This window comes from Urocampus carinirostris, chromosome 11 (genome assembly GCF_059441175.1).
Source record: "Urocampus carinirostris isolate Australia breed hairy pipefish chromosome 11, RoL_Ucar_1.0, whole genome shotgun sequence".
In the NCBI taxonomy this organism is placed as follows: Eukaryota; Metazoa; Chordata; class Actinopteri; order Syngnathiformes; family Syngnathidae; genus Urocampus; species Urocampus carinirostris.
The window spans coordinates 25,848,005-25,870,123 of NC_142359.1; the positions used below are offsets into that span (position 1 = coordinate 25,848,005).

Below are 22,119 nucleotides of genomic sequence, written 5' to 3' on the forward strand. Positions count from 1 at the left end.
AACTCATGGCCTTGAAGAGTAGCTTACGGGCTGAGAACTCTTCAAAATGGCTGAGAACACATATAACATATTAAATGTCAACTGTAGGATAAATACAACCCCATCAAAACCACAGTCCATGTTGATAGAACTGAAGGCTAACTTTAAAATGACAGCGTTCATTATACAGCGACACCTTGTGGTGTCCAAATTCTTAATCCATTGAAATTAAACACTATTTCAATGATTAGCAAAAAACAAGTTAATTATTTTCCTGTTTCCTTCTCTGGCCACTTACGACTGCAGGATACAACTCACTGCGATCCGCTGTTATCATAAGATGCTCCTGCTTTGTCCTGCTGTTTCCTTTTCTAGCCACTCGGGCTAGCCACTTAACTGCAAGCAATGGTATTGTAATTGTTAGCTACTCCTGCCATCACCTTCAGTGTCACCCAACTTCCACAGCGGCTCATGCAAGAGAACGTTGGCAAATTCAACTATTCAGGCATCTTTTTTCCACTGTTTCCTTCTTTGGCCAGCCTCCTGGATTCAGGCTATGGTTTGCCACTAAGCACTATTGTTATTGTTAGCTGCTGTATACAAATAAACCTACCTTTAGTGAAACACGCCATTGCATCTGGGGCTTGTCATCTTTGACCTTTTCTAGCCACTTGTGTTAAACACTTGGCTGACCCACGTTGTGAATAAAAAAGGCAATGGGATGTTGAACTGAAAGTCAATCGTTGCTTTAATTGTGGCAAAAATATTTTGAATTAGTTTGAATTGACCTTGGGTGAGATTGGTGCCAAGTTTCCCAATCCAGTGGAAAAAATGTTTTCTATGTTAATCTCAAAGCATTTTCAGTCCCGCACGTACGCAGTCTGGAAAGTGAGGCGCTCACGTTCATCTTTTGTGCCATTTTTCACATTCATGTTTTTTGAAGGAGTTGACCCCCCCCAGGCAATGAAGATTTCTAAATCAAGCCACATTGGACTCACAAAGGAGCTTTTGAGAATGAGCTCATATTTGTCCCGCCAGGTAAACCCAAAATCCTTTAATCATCGCTTATGGAAAGGGAAGTTGAGTTTTACCGGCAAAACTTAAACTCTAAAGGGACACTGTGTGATATCTGACCACTAGATGTCGCTGTATTGTGTAGTGCCACCGAAAACAAGTGTTGCAAAGCACAAGAATACAAACCAAGGAGACATGGCTACCATTTTTCTTCTCATTTTTTTTGCCCAGCCTTTCGCTAAGCAGGACAATAAAGACGAAAGAGAAAAAGAAGAAAAAGGAATAAAATAAGGAAAAACAGAAAACAAGTAAATAGGAAAAATGAAAATAAAAACTAAAAGGAAATGAAGAACAGAAAAAAAAGACAAAAAGTTCGGTAGAAAGAAATAAGAAAAAGAAAGGAAAAAAAGAAAAGATAAAGAAAATACATGAAAAAAGAATAAAAAAGAAGATAGAAAGACAAAGAAAAGCAGGATAATCTATTTTTTGGGGAATACTCAGAGGCTGGAGTTGAAATAATCTATTTTGAGGGAGTCCAGGGAGTGAATTATCACAATAATCTATTTTAGGGTGTTTTCAGAGCTGGGAATTATCATATAAAAATATCAAAAATCTACTTTGAAAAATCCAGCGAGCAGGGTATGAGAATAATCAAAATTTCAAGAGTCTTCAGAACCGGTAATACAAATCTATTTCTGGGGAGTCTCGGCAAGGCTTCATCAGACCGAATTAAAATAACCTATTTCTGGGGATTCCAGAGAGAAGGGAAATACACTTTTTTCGGGATTCCTCAGACCTGAAAAATTGACACAATCTATTTTTGCGGAGTCCAAGAAGCAGAGAATTACAATGACCTATTTTTAGGGACGCAGTGAGCAGGAAATTACAATAATCTAACGAGAGAAGCTAAAAGCATTCATCAACACATCTTTGCCAGAGAGAGGACAAATTTGACTTTTTCAAGGTTTTTATTTTTGTCACGTGCATGACAAACTATGTGTCAGGCTATATTCTACAAAAGATAAAAAACCATCACGAGCAATTCTCTTTACGGGAATCCGGAAAGCAAGGACATAATATCATCTAAAGGAGATGAGATTAAAACAATAACGCTTGCCTGAACCAGGAAAAAGCAAAGCAAAAACTGTGACTTTTTCAAGAATTTCACTCGAGTTACGTGCACAAACAACGGCTAATGGTCATTAGCATAGGTCAGCGATTGGAGGATATTTTGTAGCGCAGGAACAAATAGGTGGCCACGCGGATGAGAAGAAAAAAAATTCCCAAGACGATGAAATCCACGTAGAGTTTGGCGTCCTCCACGTCCAGCAACTGTATAATTTGTTGCGGGTCCTGGAAATTACATTGCTCCACGTCGCACTGAAGATCGCTTCGGTTCATGCCGTAAATGGACAGGATCACGCCCTCAAAGCCGTACCTGAGAGGGAAAGATAGGGTTTGCAACTCACATAACCGGGCCAGAGAACCAGATGGGCCAGAGATCGAGACGGGCTGGATCTCTTTGACAAAAGACCGCCAATCCAGAACCACAAATAATTCCCTTAGTTTATACTTTTTTGTTTCGCGTTATTTGTTTTATTTTCCCCCAGAATCGAATTGATGTAGTCGTATTGAGGACGATGCAGCACAAGAACATGTTTCAATTCAAGTTAATTGTTTTAATTATTTGTTACAATCTATTATATTCACTCATTTTTTTACTTCTTTGAGTGTAAATGTTTTATTTTAATTATATTTTTTTAGAATAACATATGATATCATTTATTCCAGTTAATTTAGATAGGTAGATTGCTGGTTTCGGGGTAGTGCAGTCAGGACGAGATGGGCAGAGTATTTTGAGGAGTTGCTGAATGTGGAGGACGGGAGAGAGGAGAGAGTCGAGGCGATCGGTGGTGTGAGGAAAATAACAATGTTGGGTGGTTTCAATGTAAAGCCTGTGGAAACATGGGAGGTGCAAGAGGCAGTGAAAGAAATGAAAGATTGGAAGGCGCCTGGGTCGGATGGTTGTACTGCTGGATGCTTGAACAAAGGTGGCACGGCTATGGTTGAATGGTTAGTATGCTTGTTGAATGTATGCTTTTTAATGGTGTGGTTCCTGTTGATTGGTGTTGTGTATGTGTGGTGCCATTGTATAAGGGTAAAGGTGAGTAAGTAAGTACGTATGAATGTAGCAATTCGAGAGGTATCAGTTTGTTGTCTGTGCTGGGTAAGCTGTATGGAAAAGTCTTGATTAAGAGAGTGAGAGGAAGAACAGAGGAGGTGGTGATGGAGGAGCAGAGTGGTTTCAAGATAGGAAGAGGATGTTTGGATCAGGTGTTTGCAGTAAGACAGGTGCGTGAGAAATATTTTGCAAAATGTAAGGATGTTTGTTTGAAAAAGAAGTATGACAGTAGATGGAGAGGTGTTGTGGCAGGTGATGGTAATGTATGGAGTGGGTAGAATGTTGTTGGAAGCATTGAAGAGTTTTTATGTGAACAGCAGAGCATGTGTAAGAGTAGGGAGTGAGACAAGTGAGTGGTTCCCTGTGTTGACTGGTCTGAGACAGGGGTGTGTGATGTCACCATGGCAGTTTAATGTGTACATGGATGGCGTGGTGAGAGGTGAATGCAAGAGTATTTGGCAGAGGTGGAGAGATGATGGATGGATAACATTGGAACGGTGTGGCAGGTAAGTCAGTTGTTTGCAGATGACACAGCGCTTATGGCTGATTCTGAAGAAACATTAAGAGAAGGTTGGTGATGGAGTTTGGAAGAGTGTGTGATAGGTGTAAGTTATTGGCGATTGTTGGGAACAGTAAGGTGATGAAGTGTTCACAGTGAAGTTGTGAGCATGGCGTTAGAAATAAGGTTGCATCGACAGGTGCTGGAAGAAGTTGAAAGCTTTAGGAACTTGGGTTGTGATGTGGCTGCAGTTGGTGGAATGGAGTGTGAGGCTTTGCACAGAGTGAATCAAGGAAGCTAGGTTTTGGGTGCTCTGAGGAGAGTGATGAGCAACAAGAGTATGAGTACGGATGTTAAGAGGGGACTGAATGAGAAATGTGTCAACCGTGTAGTATGGTGCAGAGACTTGGAGCCCGAATGGATATTTGAGAATGAATTAAAATGTTTTTGACATTAAGTGTTTGAGGAGTATGTTACAGGATTGGATAGAATGAGAAATTCAATCGTGAGAGACAGAACTGGAGTCGTAGTGAAATTGAGCAAGCGTGTGGATAAGAGAGTACTTGGGTGGTTTAGACACATGGAGAGGATGGATGAGGAGTGAATGTTGAAGAGAATCTACAGAGCAGAAGTAAATGGAAGGAGACCAAAAGGAAAGCCGCGAGTGACGTGGATGGATGGTTTTATGAGTGCACTGAAGGAAAGAGGTCTAAAGGTAGTGGAAGCTAGATCCCTTGTTGGTGATAGGAATGAGTGGACAGGTGTTGTGAAAGGATAGTGGGATGTTTGGACGCTTCCTAAGGGATGGGCAGGGCACCTGTATGATGCGGCAGGGGTAAACCGGTGAAAGCTGTTGGGCCCTGCTGTTAAACAGAAGAGTGTGTTGTGTCACCCTGACCCGAGTGACGTGGCCGCTTTCTTGTGTCCCGTTTCATCTGGAGGGACAAAAGCATGACCAACTTGGGTGCTGAGGGGCTTAACTTGTTTGGGTGTATGGGCATTCGGGTTGGCCATGGTCAAATATTTTGTGTTTTTACTACTTTTTCTTTTCTTTGTTTTTGTGTAAGTGTTTGTCGTGCTGTCAATCACTCATCTCGAGGGATTATGACCAGGTTAGGTAGATAAATATCTAATTCAAGTTTAACATTTTTTGTAATTAAATATAAAGTCATAAATTTCTTTTAGTCAAGTATGTTATTTTTTTGTTTTTAGTTGCTTTTCTTTGTTTTTAATATTATTTGTTGTAGTTGCGTATTTTATTTAATATAAGTTTATTAAAAAAGAAACTAATTCAGAAATGGAAGTTCATTAATAAGGTGCCAAAGTAACCTGACGTAGGAGACGTAGGAGGTCCACTGCAGGTAGTACGGAATAGTGCTGAAATTCACAAAAAAGCCAGAAAAAAGGATGATGGGGATGGCTGTGATCGGTCCAGCGAAGGTCGCCACCTGGGAGTTATCATTGATGACAAAGAAATCAAATGAATTAAAGAGAAGCCTCTAACGATAGCGAATCCAGATCCGGAAGGTGACTGTCTTTTTTAGGTTTTTTTGATCCACCATTTTCCTTTTCCGGATCCGGATTTTCTATTTATAGAAAGATCGACCTGTGGTGAAGGAGACACCACCCCAATGAGCAGCCCTAGGGACTGCGCCACCATCGGGATGGCTGTGGATAAGGCCAGGAACAGCAGGAACCGAATCGCTTCTGGAGGCTGGCTCGTCATCCAGTAAACGATGCTGCAGTACAGGACTGGACAGATAATCTGCAAGAGATTATCATATTTGTACTCGTTTACTAATATTACAACGGAATTCATTCTTTTTGGCCTCTTCCTGGTGCCACAAGACAGATAGAATATCTGAAAAGGGGGATAGAAAAATCCAGCAAAACAGTTAGCCTGCTAGAAAAAACATTCAAGGGCAACTAGACATATAAATATCTAGAAATGGGGCAAATAGGATAACCCAGAAGGAAACAACAGATCTAAAATAAGGGGGAAAAAGGCACAAAGATAGAAATATCCAGCAAAAAAGAGTGGCTAACGAGAAAATGCAGAAAAGAGGTAATAAGATTGACAGAAAAATCCAGAAAAGGCGAAGACGGAAAAATCCAGAAAAAATCAGATAGAAACTCCCATAAAAAAGGCTGATACATAGAAATATCCAGCACAAAGGCTAGTTAGATGGATAGAATGTCTGGATAATCAGCAAAAAGGAAAAAAAAAACTCGGAGACTCCCTCCGCCTTGCAATGCTTGCATTGGGCCGAGGGGGCGGTCCAACGAGTCTTGAGTGACGTCGCCACTCTCCTGCAACAAGTCCAGCAACATCAACACCTCTTGCACAAGCAAGTGACAAAGTTGTCGGAGCTGCTGTCAAGACAACTGACGTCATCAGCTCCACCCCCCAGTAATTCCACCCCGAGCATGCCACCGCGTTCCCCGGCCATGCAGTTTCCTAACATGCCCGCCATGGGAGTGGTGGAGCCGCGAGTGGGTGCTCCGGAGAAATTTTGTGGCGATCCCGCTCAAGTACGCGCATTCCTCGTAAACTGACGGCTCATTTTCGACTTGCTACCCCGTAACTTCGCATCCGAAGCGGCCAAGGTGGCTTTTACTATCAACCACTTGTCCGGGAGGGGTCAACCCTGGGGAACGGCAGAATTTGAACGGGGATCGGCCGCGTGTTCCTCGTTTGATCTCATGGCCCAGGACATCCTCAAGGTGTTCGACACGGGATCCTCATCAGCTGACTCGTCGAGATCGCTGATGAACATGTGCCAGGTGAGGCGCACGATCGCCGACTTTTCGATCGACTTTCGGACGTTAGCAAGCTAGAGTAATTGGAACGCGGAGGCGTTAGTAGACACCTACTTCCACAGCTTGGCAGACTATATGAAAGACGAGTTGGTGTCCCACGCTCCGCCTTACCTCTTACCTCCTCTCTCCTTCACCTTCGAACTGCTTTAGGGGGCCACGGTATTCAACAAACTAGAACACCGCAATGCTTCTCATCTGGTTCATATCCGGGAGGGCGACGAGTGGAAGACAGCATTCAACAACCCTACTACGAGTATTTGGTCATGCCCTTCGGCTAGACCAATGCCCCCGCCGTCTTCCAGTCTCTCATCAACGACGTGCTGCGTGACGTGCTTAACCGGTTCGTGTTTCTTTTACCTGGATGACATCCTAACGCAACACGTCCAGCTCATCCTTCGTCGTCTCCTGGAGAACTTGCTCTTCGTCAAGGGTGAAAAGTTTGAGTTCCACGCCAAGATCGTGGCCTTCCTAGGAAAAATCATGGCGGAGGGGAGGCTTCAAATGGACCCCGCCAAGGAATCGACAGTCACCTACCTTCTGGCCCGTCCCCGACTGCTGCAAGAAACTCCAGCAGTTCCTCGGGTTTGTCAACTTCTACCGCCTCTTCATTAGGAACTACAGTTCGGTGGCAGCCCCCCTCACGGCTCTCACTAGTCCCAAGGAGCCGTTCCGATGGTCTATAGTGGCCAAATACTCCTTCACCACCCTCGACGCCCACTTCTCCATTGCACCCATTCTCCAGGTGCCTGACCCCGAACGTCAACTCGTGGTAAAAGTGGATGCCTCGGATGTTGGGGTTGGTGCGGTCTTGTCCCAGAGGTCGGCCGAGGACCACACGGCGCTTGTCCACTACTGAGTGAAACTACGACGTGGGAGACAGAGAACTGTTCGCAATAAAACTGCCGCTGGAGGAATGGTGGCATTGGCTGGGGGGGGGTTCCGTTCTGTTCCTGGTATGAACTGATCTCAAAAACCTACAATAAATCCGCTCGGCGAAGCGCATGAATCTGCGACAATCCCGTTGGTCCTTGTTCTTCGCCCGGTTCAACTTCACCCTTTCCTACCGCCCGGGGTCCCGTAATGTCAAGCCCGACGCCCTCTCCCGTCAGTTCCAGAAGGAGGACAATCTACCCCGGGTTCCGGCTGCCATCCTCCTTGCTTCCCGTGTGGTAGCTACGCTCACCTGGGACATCGAGGACCGGGTCACGAAGGGGCTCCAGGATCAAGCAGGCCCCAGTATCTGTCCTGAAGGGCGACTGTTCGTTCCGGGGGGGGCCTACGATCAGAGGTTCTCCAATGGGGGCATGACTGTCCTGCAACCCGGGGGCAGCCCGGACCAGTAGCTTCCTTTCCTGACGCGTCTCGTGGAGCAGTTTATGAACCCGATTACATTTCTGCTCAACCGTCCTGGCCATGTTCTTTCCCCGCTATCAACACTGCCTTCGCTCACCACGGAAGTGCCACTTCCGCGTTGAAAGCGATCGGGTACCCGGTGTAAGCCCTTTCCTCCTTCTAAATAAAGCTTGGTAAAACAAACGCAAGTGGCTCCTGTCTCCGTTTCTGATCTCTGACACAAAACGGAAGAAAGATATAATGAAAATCCTGAAAAAAAGTATTCGGAGGGACAGAAAATTGCAGAAAAAGTGTCATTTGAGGAATAAAAAAAAATCCATTACATGTACAAAGAAAATCCAGATACAAAAGCAGAAAGGGATAAAAATCCAGAAAGAGATCACATAAATAGATGGTTAAATGAGGAAAGGGGATACAGATCCACAGAAAGGACGATTTATTCTCCAAAAAGGGCAAAAAGGTAAAGGACATATTCAGAAAAAGGACAGTCAGATACACAGAACAATCCAGAAAGGGGCAATAGACTGCTTGAAAAATACAGTAAAGGGGCAGATAGGTAAACTTGGAAAAATACATGTAACCATAAAAATCCAGCAAAATAGGCAGTTAGGTGGATATAAAATCCAGAAAAAAAACAGCTGATAAATGGGATAAAATACCCAAAAGGGGCAGAAAGACAGAAGGAAAATATGGGAAAATCCATAAGAAGGTCAGAAAGAAAAATCCAGTGGAAATAATAAAATCTGGAAAGTAAAGACCAAATCCAGAAAGAGAAAATCCCCAGGAGGGGAAGGCAGAATAAAAAAACAGGGTTCAAAAGGCAGATCAAAAAATCCAGTAAAATGGCAAAAAGGATAAGAAAATTCCAGGAAACTTGGCAAATGGAATAAAAATGCAGAAAGAAAGAAAGAAAGAAAGAAAGAAAGAAAGAAAGAAAGAAAGAAAGAAAGAAAGAAAGAAAGAAAGAAAGGAAAATGAAAGAAAGAAAGAAAGAAAGGAAGGAAAATGAAAGAAAGAAAGAGAGGAGAAGAAAGAACAAGTCCATAGCAAAGGATAAACTGAAAAGTTCCGGGAGGGTACACAACCATCGGTCCCATAAAAACAAGGTGCTGCAAATCTTACCTGAAAGGGGATGTCCGCACAGCTTTTGGCCATGTAGTAAGCATTGAGGCTGTACCAGGAGTTCAAATGTTCCCTGACAAAAACCGACATCTCTAGAGGAACTGGACAACAAAAAACCCAATTGGTTCTAAGCGTGCCACCTTAATGAGTCCCTCCACCTTCTGCATTTCTCACAAGTGAGGACGGTTGGCATCAGGGCGCCGAACATCAGGAACAGCATAGAGAAGAAAAGGAAGCCGGTGTTGTTGAAGGCGTGTTGGGCGTCGTTTCCGATATCGAGGTAAAGGAGACCGATCAAGATGCCGATCACGATGTGGGAGGCCACTTGGAGGTGGGTCAGAACCTTCAAAAACCGTAACCTCAATCACAATCCTCACAATAGTCTCAGAACTCTTTGGGACGGAAAAGTCTTACTGCGTCTCTGCATATGGATACCAGGTTTCTTTTGAGGAGGATGTAGAACTGTTGCAAGGTACTGGTGGCAAAGTCTCGAGCATTGGGCAGGGGAGCCAATGACTGCAGAAAGAAATGTTTATCAAAGAACTTTTTTAGCTTTTGGGGGGAGTTATTTAATCTAATTCTATTATTTCTTTAATTTTTGAATCAGTTATTTTGAAAAATATTTTTAGTTCATTTTTTTACTGATTTATCATAGCAAAAAAGAATAATTTTATTTTATATAATTATTTCTAAATTTTTACATTAATTTTGTGGTTCATTTTATTTTTTTTTAATTTACATTCTTTGCTTAATTTATTTATTATCTACTCATTCTAATAATGTTTATTGATGTATAATTTTTTTCTGCTTGAATGCATGATTAAATTGCAACGTTTTCATGTCCCAAATACTTTTTTTTTAGTTTTTACATTTTCTTTTAATCCTGTAATTCAAAAAACCCAATAAGTAACTCATTTTCATCAATAATATTATATATGTTCTATACATATAATTTATTATTTTATTTATTTATTCTCATCTTCCATTTCTCATTCTTCTAAAATGTATGCAACATGTTTATATTGTATCATTTTTGCTATTTATTGTTTAATACATTTTCTAACTGTAGTTTTTCATTTTATTTTTACTTTTTATTTAAAGATAATTTTTCATTTTTTGTTTAGCATAATATGATATTACATTGTTTGAAATAATGTATTATTTATTTCATCTTTTTTATACAAATGTATTTTTTCCATCCATCCATCCTTCCACACTCGGCACTGATTATCCTCAGTAGCATCTAAATTCAAGTAATTCAAATACAAATCATGAACTTAAAAAAAATGTTTTTTCTGACATCTGAAATCTAGAACTGTTCCAAGTCTTCGGGATGTCTTACCAATTCGCTATCGGAGGAGTGAGCGTCCTCTCCCCCCAAGTTTCTCTTGCTGTCCTCACAACATTGACTCCCTTGTGCCGCCTCGAACAAGATGGCGTGCATGTCCCCGTGCGTCCCAGTCGCTACTTCGATGACTGAAGGGGCAAACCGGGGTAATAACAGGCCGAAGAAAGGAGACGGGTTCTCGCAACACTCACTGAAATCGGCCGGGTTGTAATACTGAGGGCAAACCAGGTTGAGTTGGCTCAGGTGAGGGATCAAGTGTTGCACCGTCCCCTGGTAGATGCATTGGCCTTGACTCAGGATGTACAACTGATGGGAAGAAGAGAGCAACTTCAGTTTGTAAGGTGCCAAGTTTTAAACAAAGCACGGGTACCGCAGCTGCTTCCCTCCCCCAACCTCACAAACCCTAACCCTTTAACCCTAGCAAACTCCCCTCACTACTAACCTTTATCTTTCACCCCTTAAAGGGATACCCAAATTCTAAAACATCTAAAATGTGAGAAAATAAGACATGTTTTTGGCATTATATCTATATACAGTATATTTCATTGGCATATTCCAATTTTTTTCGAGATAATGCATTTTGAAAACAGTCAGTCTCGTCTTTGAAAACCTGAGCTGTGACGTCACGTGAAGAACACCAGCACCAAAGCAAGCCAGTCACCATATTGGTTTACATAATTAGTCAAAAAGGTTTTTAGTTTTATAAGCGCGGTTCTGGTAATTTTTGTGAGAAATGCTTAGGCGTTGTGTCGCAGGCGGGTGCAGCAATGGTACAACAAAAGGCGAGCAGCCAAAATGCGGCACACTGGCAAAAATAAGTGTGCTAAAAGGCTAGGTAGTCAGGTACACGGAAGGCTAGCTGGCTGCTAAAATGACAACCGGGACCGATCGGCAAAAACAAAACATGCAGAAATTAACATGCAGTAAGCAACCAGGATAACCAAAGCCAATAACAAAAAACTACCATGAAATGAAATGAAATGAAACATGACATGACAACAAACATAAACCTGATTGATTGATTATTCCTACAAACAAAGCAGTTGGCTTCTGTCATGATGAGGTTGCCGTCTGAGTCTTTTACCAGCGCTGTCTTTATGTGTGGGCCGCTACGGGCTTGGCGTAGTAGACTGAATACGCGGCTCATGTTGTTGTTGTTGGCCGCGGACTCAAGCTGTTGGGCTTCTGTCTGCCAAAACCTCTCCTTATCTTCAGCAATGGCCACATTGCGCAGGCGGTTCAGTCTCCGATACTCCGTGAGGTCGCCTCGGAGCCGGGCCTCACGCCGCTGGTCTATGATGTTTAGTGTCCTCTCTGATATCCAGGGCTTTCTCTGGGAGGATCGCGGGCGTCCAAGGACATTGTGAGCAGACTGCAGGACACTTTCCTTGAAGGCCGCCCAGTCTGTCAGCTTGTCAGGAGCCAGGGCATCGAGAGTGCGGCGGATGGAGCAACTGAAGTCTCTGGCGATGTTGGGGTCGCTGAGTCTGGAGGAGTCGGGGCGAGGCAGAGTCTTGTGCTGGTTGACTCGGAGCTTTAGCTTGAGCTGGGCCACCAGCAGACGATGGTCTGTGTTGCCAAGCTGTGCTCCTCTGAACACCCGGCAGTTGGTTACAAACGACTTCCAGCGTCGTGATTTCAGGATGTGGTCCAATGCCTTCCTGGTTCTGCCATCTGGGCTGTACCACGTCCAGTGATGGATGCATTTCCGGGGAAACCAGGTGTCAGCAACACAAAGGTTGTTTTGGTGGCAGAGGAGGAGGAGGCGGTTGCCATATTCGTTTGTTGTGCTGTCAACGAAGGTGGTGCCGACAGGTGAGCCGGGGGACCGATCATTGCTGGATAGAGTGGCGTTGGCATCAGTGAGGATGATGGTGACGTCGTGTAGCTTGGTCGACAGCCTGGTGGAGTTGGTCAAAGAACGCGTCCTTCGCATCCTCATCAGCGACATCGGTGGGGGCGTAGGCGACGATCACTGTCATCTTGCCGTGATGGAGGAGGAAGCGGGCAGACAGTAGTCTGTCGCTTATTGGTGTCCAGCTGATGAGGGACCTCCGGAGGGCTTTTGGAATGGCAAGAGCACCACCGTAAAGGCCGGTCCGGCTCTCGGGGCCACTCCAGATGTAGCAATGGTTGCCAGCTGTTGTTTCACCATTGCCTTGCCATCGTACTTCACAGAGCCCTGCCAGGGTGATGTTATAGCGACAGAGCTCTCGGGACAGCAGGGTGGCAGCTCCAGGGCGAAGGAGTGTCTGGACATTCCAGGTGGCGACACGGGTCTTACAGCGAAGGTCGATCCGTACTCGTTGGTCGGGGGCAGGCTGGGGTCCGTTAACGTGTTGGTCAGTCCGGCTTCTTTCTCTGATCAGTTTCATAACAAAGGGGATTTCTCCTGGGTGAGTTGTTAGCCCTCCGCAGGATAGTCGGTTGGTGGGGCTGCCACCTCACAGCGTACCAACACGCTGGGGTCTTTGTTTGTCTGGAACCTACCCCGGAGACCGGCCCGCCATGGGTGACCCTACCAGGAGCAAGCTCCCGACGGTATCGCTCTCCAGGGTCACTGGAACACGCAAGCCCCCTCGCCGCATCAAGGCCAGACCCATCCGAGGGGGAACATAAAACTGGCCAGGGAAAAACAATGTGCATCGCAGGCTAGGCAGCTAGCCAACTGCTATCGGAAACTGGAAGCCTACGGGATCCCCACGCTAATGAGGAGCTATCAGTACGATACTATATTAATTGCAAAACAACCAGTGAAAAACACAAAAGGAAAAGTCGCAATCACATACTGAAAAGGTAGGCGAAGGTAAAAAAGAACACACGCTGTTCACGACAGCAGGTAAACTTACCCCACGCAGCTTTTGATGATCAAAACACACAACTCGGACAAATCAGTCAGAAGTCCCCCAGCGACAAGGTAAGCAAAGTTTCCATCATTCCAAGCGGAAGTAAGTGTTATGCATTACTATGATCGCCGTCTGTTTTTCAACGGGACGCACAATTGTTTTGATTCCCTGTTGTCATCCAATGACGTCACAGCTCGAGGGAATATCGCGTCAAAAGTCAACTTAAAAAAGTTAACTTAATAATTTCTCGAGTTCCATGGCACGTGGAATATTTTGAAACATATCAACATGATTGTCGGAACTCAAGCCCCTTAATCGAACACAGTAACCATCACCCCATCCTCCCAACCCCCTAACCATAGTCAACTAATTTAGCAACTAACCCCCTATGCTTAAACCCATAATCCCTAACCCAAATCCCTACCCTCTAGCGCCAACCCATAACCTGCTAACCATAACCCCCTAATAACTCCTAAACCTACCTCCCTGACTTGAACCCCTAGTGTCAACCCTTACCCCAAGGGGCAACCTAACCAACAAACCTAATTACTTACTCCATAAATTCCAACCCTTATCACTAACCCAGAAACCCTGACCCTTAAGTCCACCCCAATAACCTCCTATCTCTCTAACCCTAACCCACTTACCTAATGTTAACCCCCTAAACCTATTAACTCCTAACCTACACCCGTAACCCTAACCCGAACCTATTACCCCAAACCGTCACACCTATCCCTAACCTAGGAACCCTAATCCAAACCCCGGACGTCCTAATCTTAACCCCATGCCTCAATTCCTAATCCACCAAATTAACCCTTAACGCTCACCCTTAACCTTAATCTTCTCAATTATTTTCTTTCAAGCCCGCCCTCGGAAGAAAAAACTCCCTCGTGCAAGCCCCCTTACATAATATTGGTGGGAATTAAATCAAGAATGCTCTATATTAACGGTTGGCAGCACGGCGGAGCAGTGGTTAGCGCGTGTGCGGCACAGTTCTGAGGTCATGAGATCGAACCCCCTGTGTGGAGTTTGCATGTTCTCCCCGTGCTTGGGTGGGTTTCCTCCGGGTACTCCAGTTTCCTCCCACATTCCAAAAACATGCATATTAGGTTAATTGGCCGGTCCAAATTGTCCCTAGGTATGAATGAGCGAGCGAATTGTCTGTCCCTGTGTGCTCTGCGACTGGCTGGCAAGCAGTTCAGGGTGACCCTGCCCAATGCCCGAAGATAGCTGGGATGGGCTCCAGCGCCCCCGTGACCCTATGGAGGATAAGCGTTTTAGACAATGGATGGATGGATATATTAATGGTAACACTTCACCATGCCAAATATTTTCGCTGCAGGAATACTCCAACGTCTTCATCTCATCTCATCAGCCGTACCGCTTATCCTCATTAGGGTCGCGGGGGGGCTGGAGCCCATCCCAGCCATCTCCGGGCAGTGGGCAGGGGACACCCTGAACTGGTTGCCAGCCAATCACAGGGCACACAGGGACAGACCACTCATTCGCTCATTCACACACCTAGGGACAATTTGGACCGGCCAATTCACCTGAAATGCATGTTTTTGGAACGTGGGAGGAAACCGGAGTGCCCGGAAGAAACCCACGCAAGCACGGGGAGAACATACAAACTCCGCACAGGAAGTCTGGAGCTGGATTTGAACCCACGACAGGGTCCCATGACATGAACTGCGCCGCACAAGTGCTAACCACTGCGCAGCCGTGCTGCGTCTTATCAGTGTGATTAGGTTGTAATGTCTTTAAGTGACAGCTTAATTTATTTGGCTTTGTGCTGTCCGCTGCCAATATTTTTAACATAGCAAGCGCACCGGTCTTTGCTCGGCTCCCTCTAAGGTCGCAGTGAAGTGCTAAGGGAGGATATTTTTGTTTGTCTCCTAACCTTGTCTCTCCTCACCTGTCCCCGCATCAGTGTTATTTTTATTTATTTTATTGGGTCACTTGAGCGCAGGCTACACTGAATGTCTACACTTCATACTCTATGATTATACCCTGTGATTAATGTTCTGCGTGGAGGTTAAATGTAAACAAAAGACTCTGCCACTAAGAATGTCACTGCCTCCTAGTGTAGCGGAGGTGCAATTGAACTTCAATGCGGTAAAGTTAAAAAAAGAGGTTCCCTGAAGTCAAGCCTGACCATATATTGGTGCCCCATGTGTAACAGAAACTCTTGACTTCAGATCTTAAAACACAGAGGTTTTTCTTACTGTGTTGGTCTTGATAGAAATTTGAAACTCATCTCTTCAGATGAATGAATGATTTAAAGAGCGAATTAAACCCAAAATCTATTACCTTGTCGAACATTTGAAAGAGGTTCCCGCTGGGCTGATGGATGGTGCAGATGATGGTCCGTCCCCCTTTAGCGAGGCATTTTAGGAGAGAGATCACCTGGATGGACGTTGCGCTGTCCAACCCACTGAGACACAAATGCACAAATTCAAACTGATTGTAGACTGAGTCAAAACGTACCTCACTCGAAATATCAATCTGATTTCAGTTTCATAGACTGGCCTTCAGTTTTTTTTGATTGACTTTCAGTTATACTGAACGGCTTTCAGTTTTATAGAAAGGCTTTTAATCTTATTGACCAGCTTTCAGTTTGATTCCGTTTCATTGAACGAAATTTAGTATTATTATCTTGCTTTCAATTTAAGAGACTAGATCTCAGTTTCATAGACCAGCTTTCAGTGTTATGGACTAGATTTCAGTGTAATTGATTGGTCTGCCTTACTGAAGGCTGCCTTTCAGTTTCGTAGACTCAGTTTTAATGACTTGCTTACAGTTTTATTGACTGTTTAAGATTTATAGACCTTAATTTTCATCTAACTGAAATCCGGGCAACAAAACTTAAAGCCAGTCTATGAAACTCAAATCCAGCGTATAAAAAGTAAATTCAGTCAATAAAACTATAAAACATCCTGGACATGAAATTTTGGGGTACATTTGAAAACTTTGAATGAATGAAAACTTTATTTCCAACATTAGAAAATAAAGACGGGACAAAATCAATGACATTTAAAAGCTGATTTTGTAATTTGAGAGAATTAATAATTGAAGACGTCCTCATGGAACATCATACCTGATGGGCTCATCCAAGAACATGACCGGTGGATTGTTGACCAGCTCTAGACCAATGGCTAACCTTTTGGACTGGCCCCCCGACAAGTTGTCCGTTCGGGTTTTAGCGCAGCCGGTCAGACCCAAAGAACTCAGAACTTCATTCACCTGTGACCAACCAGGAATCGTAATCAGCAAAACAATCCCAAAAGCGATACTTGACATGGGAAGACTTACGATTTTCTTCTTGACGTTCATGGGCTCGTTGAGTTTCAGATTGGCGGCCACCTAATATACAGAAAACAGGGGGTTCCATTTTTTAGGGTTCAATATTTATTCATTTATGTATTTATTTATAATTTATTAAATGAAAGTGCTGGTTTTGAGACAATACTTTATTTTACTTTTCTCGCTCATTTGGATCCAGTTGCTGCTCGTTTCCTGACTGGTTCCCCTCCTATTTAAGCTCAGTGCTTTCATTCCCTCCTTGTCGGTCCATCAACAAACCTCCGCACTTGCAAGGCAAGCGTTTTGACTATGGGTCCAGTCTGTTCCGTATCCTGTATCGATCCCTGATCTTAGCCCCGTAGCCTGTATCCTGTCCGGTATCCTGCTCATTATCGATCCCGCCTGTCCAGTATCCTGTATCTTATATCAATCCCTGATCCAAGCCCCGTTATTCCGTATCTTGTATCCAGTATCGATCCTGTCTGTCCCGTCCTCACTTGTATCCTGCTCGTGTGTCCCTGACTTCCCAATCGTCTCCGACCACTTCATCTGTTTTGTCCAACAACCTCGCCCAGATCTCCTGCTCCGGCTACTTGACCCAGTTTTGCACATCGACCACGCTCCGATCGCCCGTCTCGGCTACTCCACTCGTTTCCGCATTCAGACCACGCTACGATCTCGTGGGCTTCCTGCTTCTCCTGCCCAGCGATCGCCAAATCGCTGGAATTTGTTTTCCTGCACCTGACTTCTCCGCTTCCGCAATAAAGCTTGTTGTGAAACATTAGGGCCTACCGTCTTTTCTGACTCTGAAATTTTTTTTCATTTTCAGCACTTTTTCCATTGTTTTTAATACTTTATTAGTTTTTATAAATATACCATCATGGCCTCCTTGGTGGATAGGTGCGGCATAAGCACATCGCTTTGCATGATGTAGCAGGACATCTTTTGGAATTTTTTCAAGTCTCTGGGATGACCGTTGACCAGGATTTTGCCCCTCATGCCCGTCTCCCTGCGAAGGATTTAGACCAATGCAGAAAAACCCATTTGGAGGACTTGCGTTGCTTTATACCTGTAACCCGCCAGGACATTCATCATGGAGGATTTGCCGGCTCCGGAAGGTCCCATGATGGCGGTGAGCTCTTTGCTGTTAAATTGCCCAGACAGACTCTTGAACAGGGTTTTCATATCTGATCCAGAGAAATAGAGAATGGAAAACAAATTATGGTGAAATGAAATGATCTGCATTTATATAGCGCTTTTCAAGTCAATGACTTCCCAAAGCGCTTTACAATGTGCTTCACATTTCCCAATAGCGGCCATGATCTTTGCAGCCATGTAAGGCGCTAACCTGCTTATTGGGGGTAATTGGGGGTTCAATCTCTTACCCAAGGACACTTCGACATGTAACACGGACAAGCCGGGATTCGAGCTGGGATCCCTTAATCCTAAAACGATCGCTCTACCACCTGAGCTACTGCCGCCCCCATGGTTTATTCATCTTCCAGTGTGATACCGATATTCCAGCCCGGACCAATATCAACCAATCTAATATTTTCACTACAAATTTTCTAATAATTAATTTGGAGTCCAGATTCAGGTTCGGATTATCAGATCTAATCTTAGTCCTGCTCCCCTCAAATTGAATTGAAATGGAAATATCGGATATCAATATCAGATCAGACCAACCCCATTAATCTTCCAAGAACAGAAACAGGAATTGACTGTAATAATGGGAGCCAATAATGGAGTTGATCAAATACAGATATCTTGGGCTGATACCAGAATGAAATCAAAATTGTTCTCTTATCGCCGCCCTGCACAAGCATGCAAAACTCTGAAAATATATATCTTGAGACTTTTGCTATTGCACCAGTTATTATTGCACTACTGTTATGATGCGCTGTTCTTTCATTGCACTTCTATGACTTAGGTCAGTCTCTAAGCACTACTTTGTCATTATTTTTGCATATCTCTCCTAACAGTCTTTATTTTTTATTCTCCTTAAAGTATTTCTCACATGTTTACCCTGGATAGCCATGTCAATGTTTTACTATGTTGATATCAATGACAATAAAGACAATTCAATTCAATAGATGCAAGCAAATCAACATTGTTATTGTCATTATTATATTATTGTGATAATAATAATAATAATAATAATATTTATAACTATTGTTGTTATTGTCATAATTGGTGTATGAATGATATTTAGTGATTACTAGCATTATATGGTTAATAGATGGGTAAAACTAAGCTGAATTAATCTGGCATTATAACTCTTGTTATGATAATTATTTTTATAACATTTATGTGACTATTATTGTTATTATAAGTAGTAGTATTGGGATCCAAATAATATAAGTGTGCAGAACTTATCTTAAGATGGATCAAGCTAATAATTAAGCTTATTATTATTGAAAGGACTATTATGACTAGTATTATATTGTTGTTATCATTATCAACTATTTGTCTATTCCTATTGCTATTGTTGAACATTGTTATTATATAACTGTCACCATCATATGCAAATCCATCACTATCTTGACATATATTTACAAACAAAAAACTATGAGGTGGATAAATATGTAGGTGAGGATAGAAGCTAGTAAAACACAAACAAAAACTAAATAAATGGGGATACAATCACATAGATATACAGCTTCAAAAGAACTCAAAACAGAAGTATGCTTCACATTTCAGAGTTAGGGTAGACAAGTGGGAGCTTGATGCTGGAGGCATCACAGAAGAGTTAACTGTGAGACACAATTATTAACAGAGTCAAGGGGGTAGGATTTAATGAGCATATGCTTCTTCCTACTCCCTTTCGAACATGTACGATAACATTGTGTGTTTTATTTCATTTTTTAGATTTGTCGTTTTGTTTTTGCTTTTGTTATGTTATGTTTGAAATAAAAGCTTCATTCATTCATTCAATATTGGATCAGGTCAACTCTCGAAATACTCTGGAGCGGAAACAGGGATTGACTGCTTGTACATGAGCACCAATTAAATCATTTTTTTCCCCCCAGAATGATATTCAATATTGGAACATTTTTCCGAGAGTTGGGTAATCTGGGTTCTGTTTGCTAGGCAATGACTTAACCTGACTTCCTGCAGCAGGTCCTCTCCTGGATGGTGTAGGACAGATCGCTGAAGTCCAAGTTGACGGCGCCCTGGCGCGGCAATTGGCTGAGACGTTGAGCATCATTGTTGTCTACTTTCTTCAAAGTGGACATCGAAAAGATTCCCAGTTGGGGCTGCGCCGGATTAGCAAGGTCGGAGCCGTTGTCCCTCATTTGGAGGCAGCTGGCGGCTCGGTCCTGCACCTTCCGGAACATGCTACATACAAGGTGGCAATCGGCGTGATGATTTCTACTTTAACACTCAATAACCCAAAACAAAATATCGGGAAAAAAACAAACCTTAGTTATATGCCTAGCGGCTAAAGATAACAATAGCAGTAAGCCAAGCGGATAACATGAGTGACTAGAGAAGAAAATGGTTGAAAAAGTGCCAAATCTCTGAAGAACAGAATTTAGTGACATTTGCTTGCATTAGCAGCTGTGGAAGAGTGATTTACACAAATAACAATAGCGACTATCCATACCCTGCTGCCAAGTGGGTAATATTAGTGGCTACAGAGGACAAAGTGGGGAAAAAAGTGGAAGAGGCCTGAATCACATTATCTTCGCTTGCATGGGCAGCTGAACGAAGCCTGTGAAAAAGCCAGTGAAAAACTCAGTGAAAAAGCCAATGAAAAAGTAAGCATGAGCAGCTAACAATAACAATAAATAAAAACAGATAAAATAAATGAAATGATGTGAAAAATTGATAAATAAAATAAAATTGATATACCATTAGAGGTGGGGTGCAACATTTTAAAATGTAAGGTTTTAATCATCACTTTAAGTAGAAAGATTGCTGCAGAGCAATGCATGATTTAAACAGGCCTAATAAAAGTAAGATAAAAGAAAATAGAAAATAAAGCACTAGGGCTCTTTGAACTCACTTGGGCATTGTGTTAAAACATACTTAATAGAGAAAAGATTTTTGAGGACAGCTTTAACTATGCACCACACCTTTAACATTAAAATTTGAGTACACTTATATAATTGAATCCAATAAAATAGAATAGAATGGAAATAAAGACAAAATTAGAATGACATTAAAATAACATTGAAAAATAATTACATCAAAACAAAAATATAGTATGCGTAATGTATGATTTGGCTGTAATCCTGGGTGTTTCTCAACCAATTTGATGAAATGAATCTATTCACTACAAATATCAAATAAAATATAAAATAAATATTCATAAATACATGTTTAAAAAAAGGCTATTTTCACAAATCTTTCGCCCAGGTTTCTGGGCTCTGTTTTGGCACATACAATTAAATTCATTTATTTATTATTATTTTTAGTATAATAAATGAAAAAATTGTCCACCCATATATTCAAGTCAAGTCAAGTCAAGTCATTTTTATTTGTATAGCCCTAAATCACGAAGAGTCTCAAAGGGCTTCACAGATTATTACACTATATTACACAGACTATTTTTCAGCCGACAAGAAGAGTAGGTTATTCATATGCAATGGAGTTTTAAGTTTAGATTTAAACATTTCCACGGAGGTTGCAGATCGGATCTCAGGGGGAAGGGCATTCCTCAGTGAATTCAACTTCCTAAATCCCTGTAAATATGCTTTATTTTATGTAATAAATATGCTTTATAAAGCTGTATTTTTTAAATAATACGATAAAAACTGTATACTTCGTTTATGTGTGCATTTATCTATGTATTAAAAGATGAAAGAAGTGCTAAATTCAAAGACTATGAGGGGAATCTCTGCTCTATGATGTCTTAAAGATGCTGTGATACAGTTTTTTGTTATTGCATATATATTTTTGAGAGTTTATTCTTTTATTCTTAGTTTGGAACGATAATCATATGAATCTAGCATAAACTCAGAAGAAATCTGGTTTATTGAATTTGTATTTGGATGAGAATCATCTTGCAGAGGAATTAGCAACCTGAAACTCCTTACAAATATGTAAATCTTCAATTTTATACAGAAAAGTAAAGTTACCTGAAAGAAGGCGACGTTCCACGACGACCCTCGAAAGCTCTGATTAACAAAGATACTTAAATGCACCCCTCTAAGAACACTTGGTAAATAAATATATTTTTGTCCCTTAGGACGCTAAAACGCGACTTTTCTTGTGTGTGTTTCCTGTAAATGTATCCCATCCTCATCCTGCTATGATATTTAATTCTTTGATCGTTCAACGTAAAGAATAAAAAAAAAAAAAGCTAACGTCACTTCGGACTTGATGTGACACTTTCCTAATATCCACTTTTCATTTTTTGAAAAAAATACTTCCAAGTCAAGTTGTTTGAGTTTTAAATCAGACACACAAAATAGATAAACATAAGTAAAAATAAAATTGTAAAATGGCGTGTGACGTCTGGTAATGACGTCAGGTATATATCTACACTTTGTTCTTTTTAAGGTTCAAGTGCAGAATTTGAAGAAGAAAATTGGTCCCCACGTATTTTACATGGTTTGATTTGAACAAAATAGATTTATGATTTAAAAACTAATTTCAAACCATTGAAAAAAAATGAATGTCGCCTCTCTTCTATGTCCTTCGTACC

General features: G+C 42.3%; 1 protein-coding gene across 3 annotated transcripts; it reads right to left on the bottom strand.

The window, feature by feature from the left end:
* Positions 1 to 1,942: 1,942 nt before the first annotated feature.
* LOC148356937 (ATP-binding cassette sub-family G member 4-like) lies at positions 1,943 to 21,882 on the bottom strand. Of its 3 annotated transcripts, XM_088347081.1 has the most exons (16): positions 21,551 to 21,882; positions 20,074 to 20,181; positions 19,570 to 19,805; positions 17,536 to 17,653; positions 17,343 to 17,475; positions 16,476 to 16,526; positions 16,261 to 16,406; positions 15,474 to 15,597; positions 10,509 to 10,623; positions 10,312 to 10,445; positions 9,384 to 9,485; positions 9,144 to 9,312; positions 8,970 to 9,070; positions 5,281 to 5,439; positions 5,004 to 5,122; positions 1,943 to 2,431 (listed from the first exon to the last, which is right to left on the bottom strand). In XM_088347081.1, the coding sequence occupies exons 3-16, from the start codon at positions 19,802 to 19,804 to the stop codon at positions 2,206 to 2,208; spliced, it is 1,932 nt and encodes a 643-aa protein (XP_088203207.1). In that variant the 5' UTR covers position 19,805; positions 20,074 to 20,181; positions 21,551 to 21,882; the 3' UTR covers positions 1,943 to 2,205. The 3 variants fall into 3 exon arrangements, with proteins under 3 accessions (XP_088203207.1, XP_088203206.1, XP_088203208.1); XM_088347080.1 differs by lacking the exon at positions 20,074 to 20,181 and having other exon boundaries at positions 21,551 to 21,880; XM_088347082.1 differs by lacking the exons at positions 20,074 to 20,181; positions 21,551 to 21,882 and adding an exon at positions 19,889 to 20,015.
* Positions 21,883 to 22,119: the final 237 nt, after the last annotated feature.

What these genes read in the sequence shown, in the direction of transcription:
- LOC148356937 (XM_088347081.1), bottom strand. Translation starts at nt 19,804, where the DNA reads ATGTTCCGGAAGGTGCAGGACCGAGCCGCCAGCTGCCTCCAAATGAGG. An exon ending in TTACAACCCGGCCGATTTCA is followed by an intron (nt 10,446 to 10,508) that starts GTGAGTGTTGCG and finishes TTGCCCCTTCAG; the next exon opens with TCATCGAAGTAGCGACTGGG. An exon ending in GATGCCAACCGTCCTCACTT is followed by an intron (nt 9,071 to 9,143) that starts GTGAGAAATGCA and finishes TTTGTTGTCCAG; the next exon opens with TTCCTCTAGAGATGTCGGTT.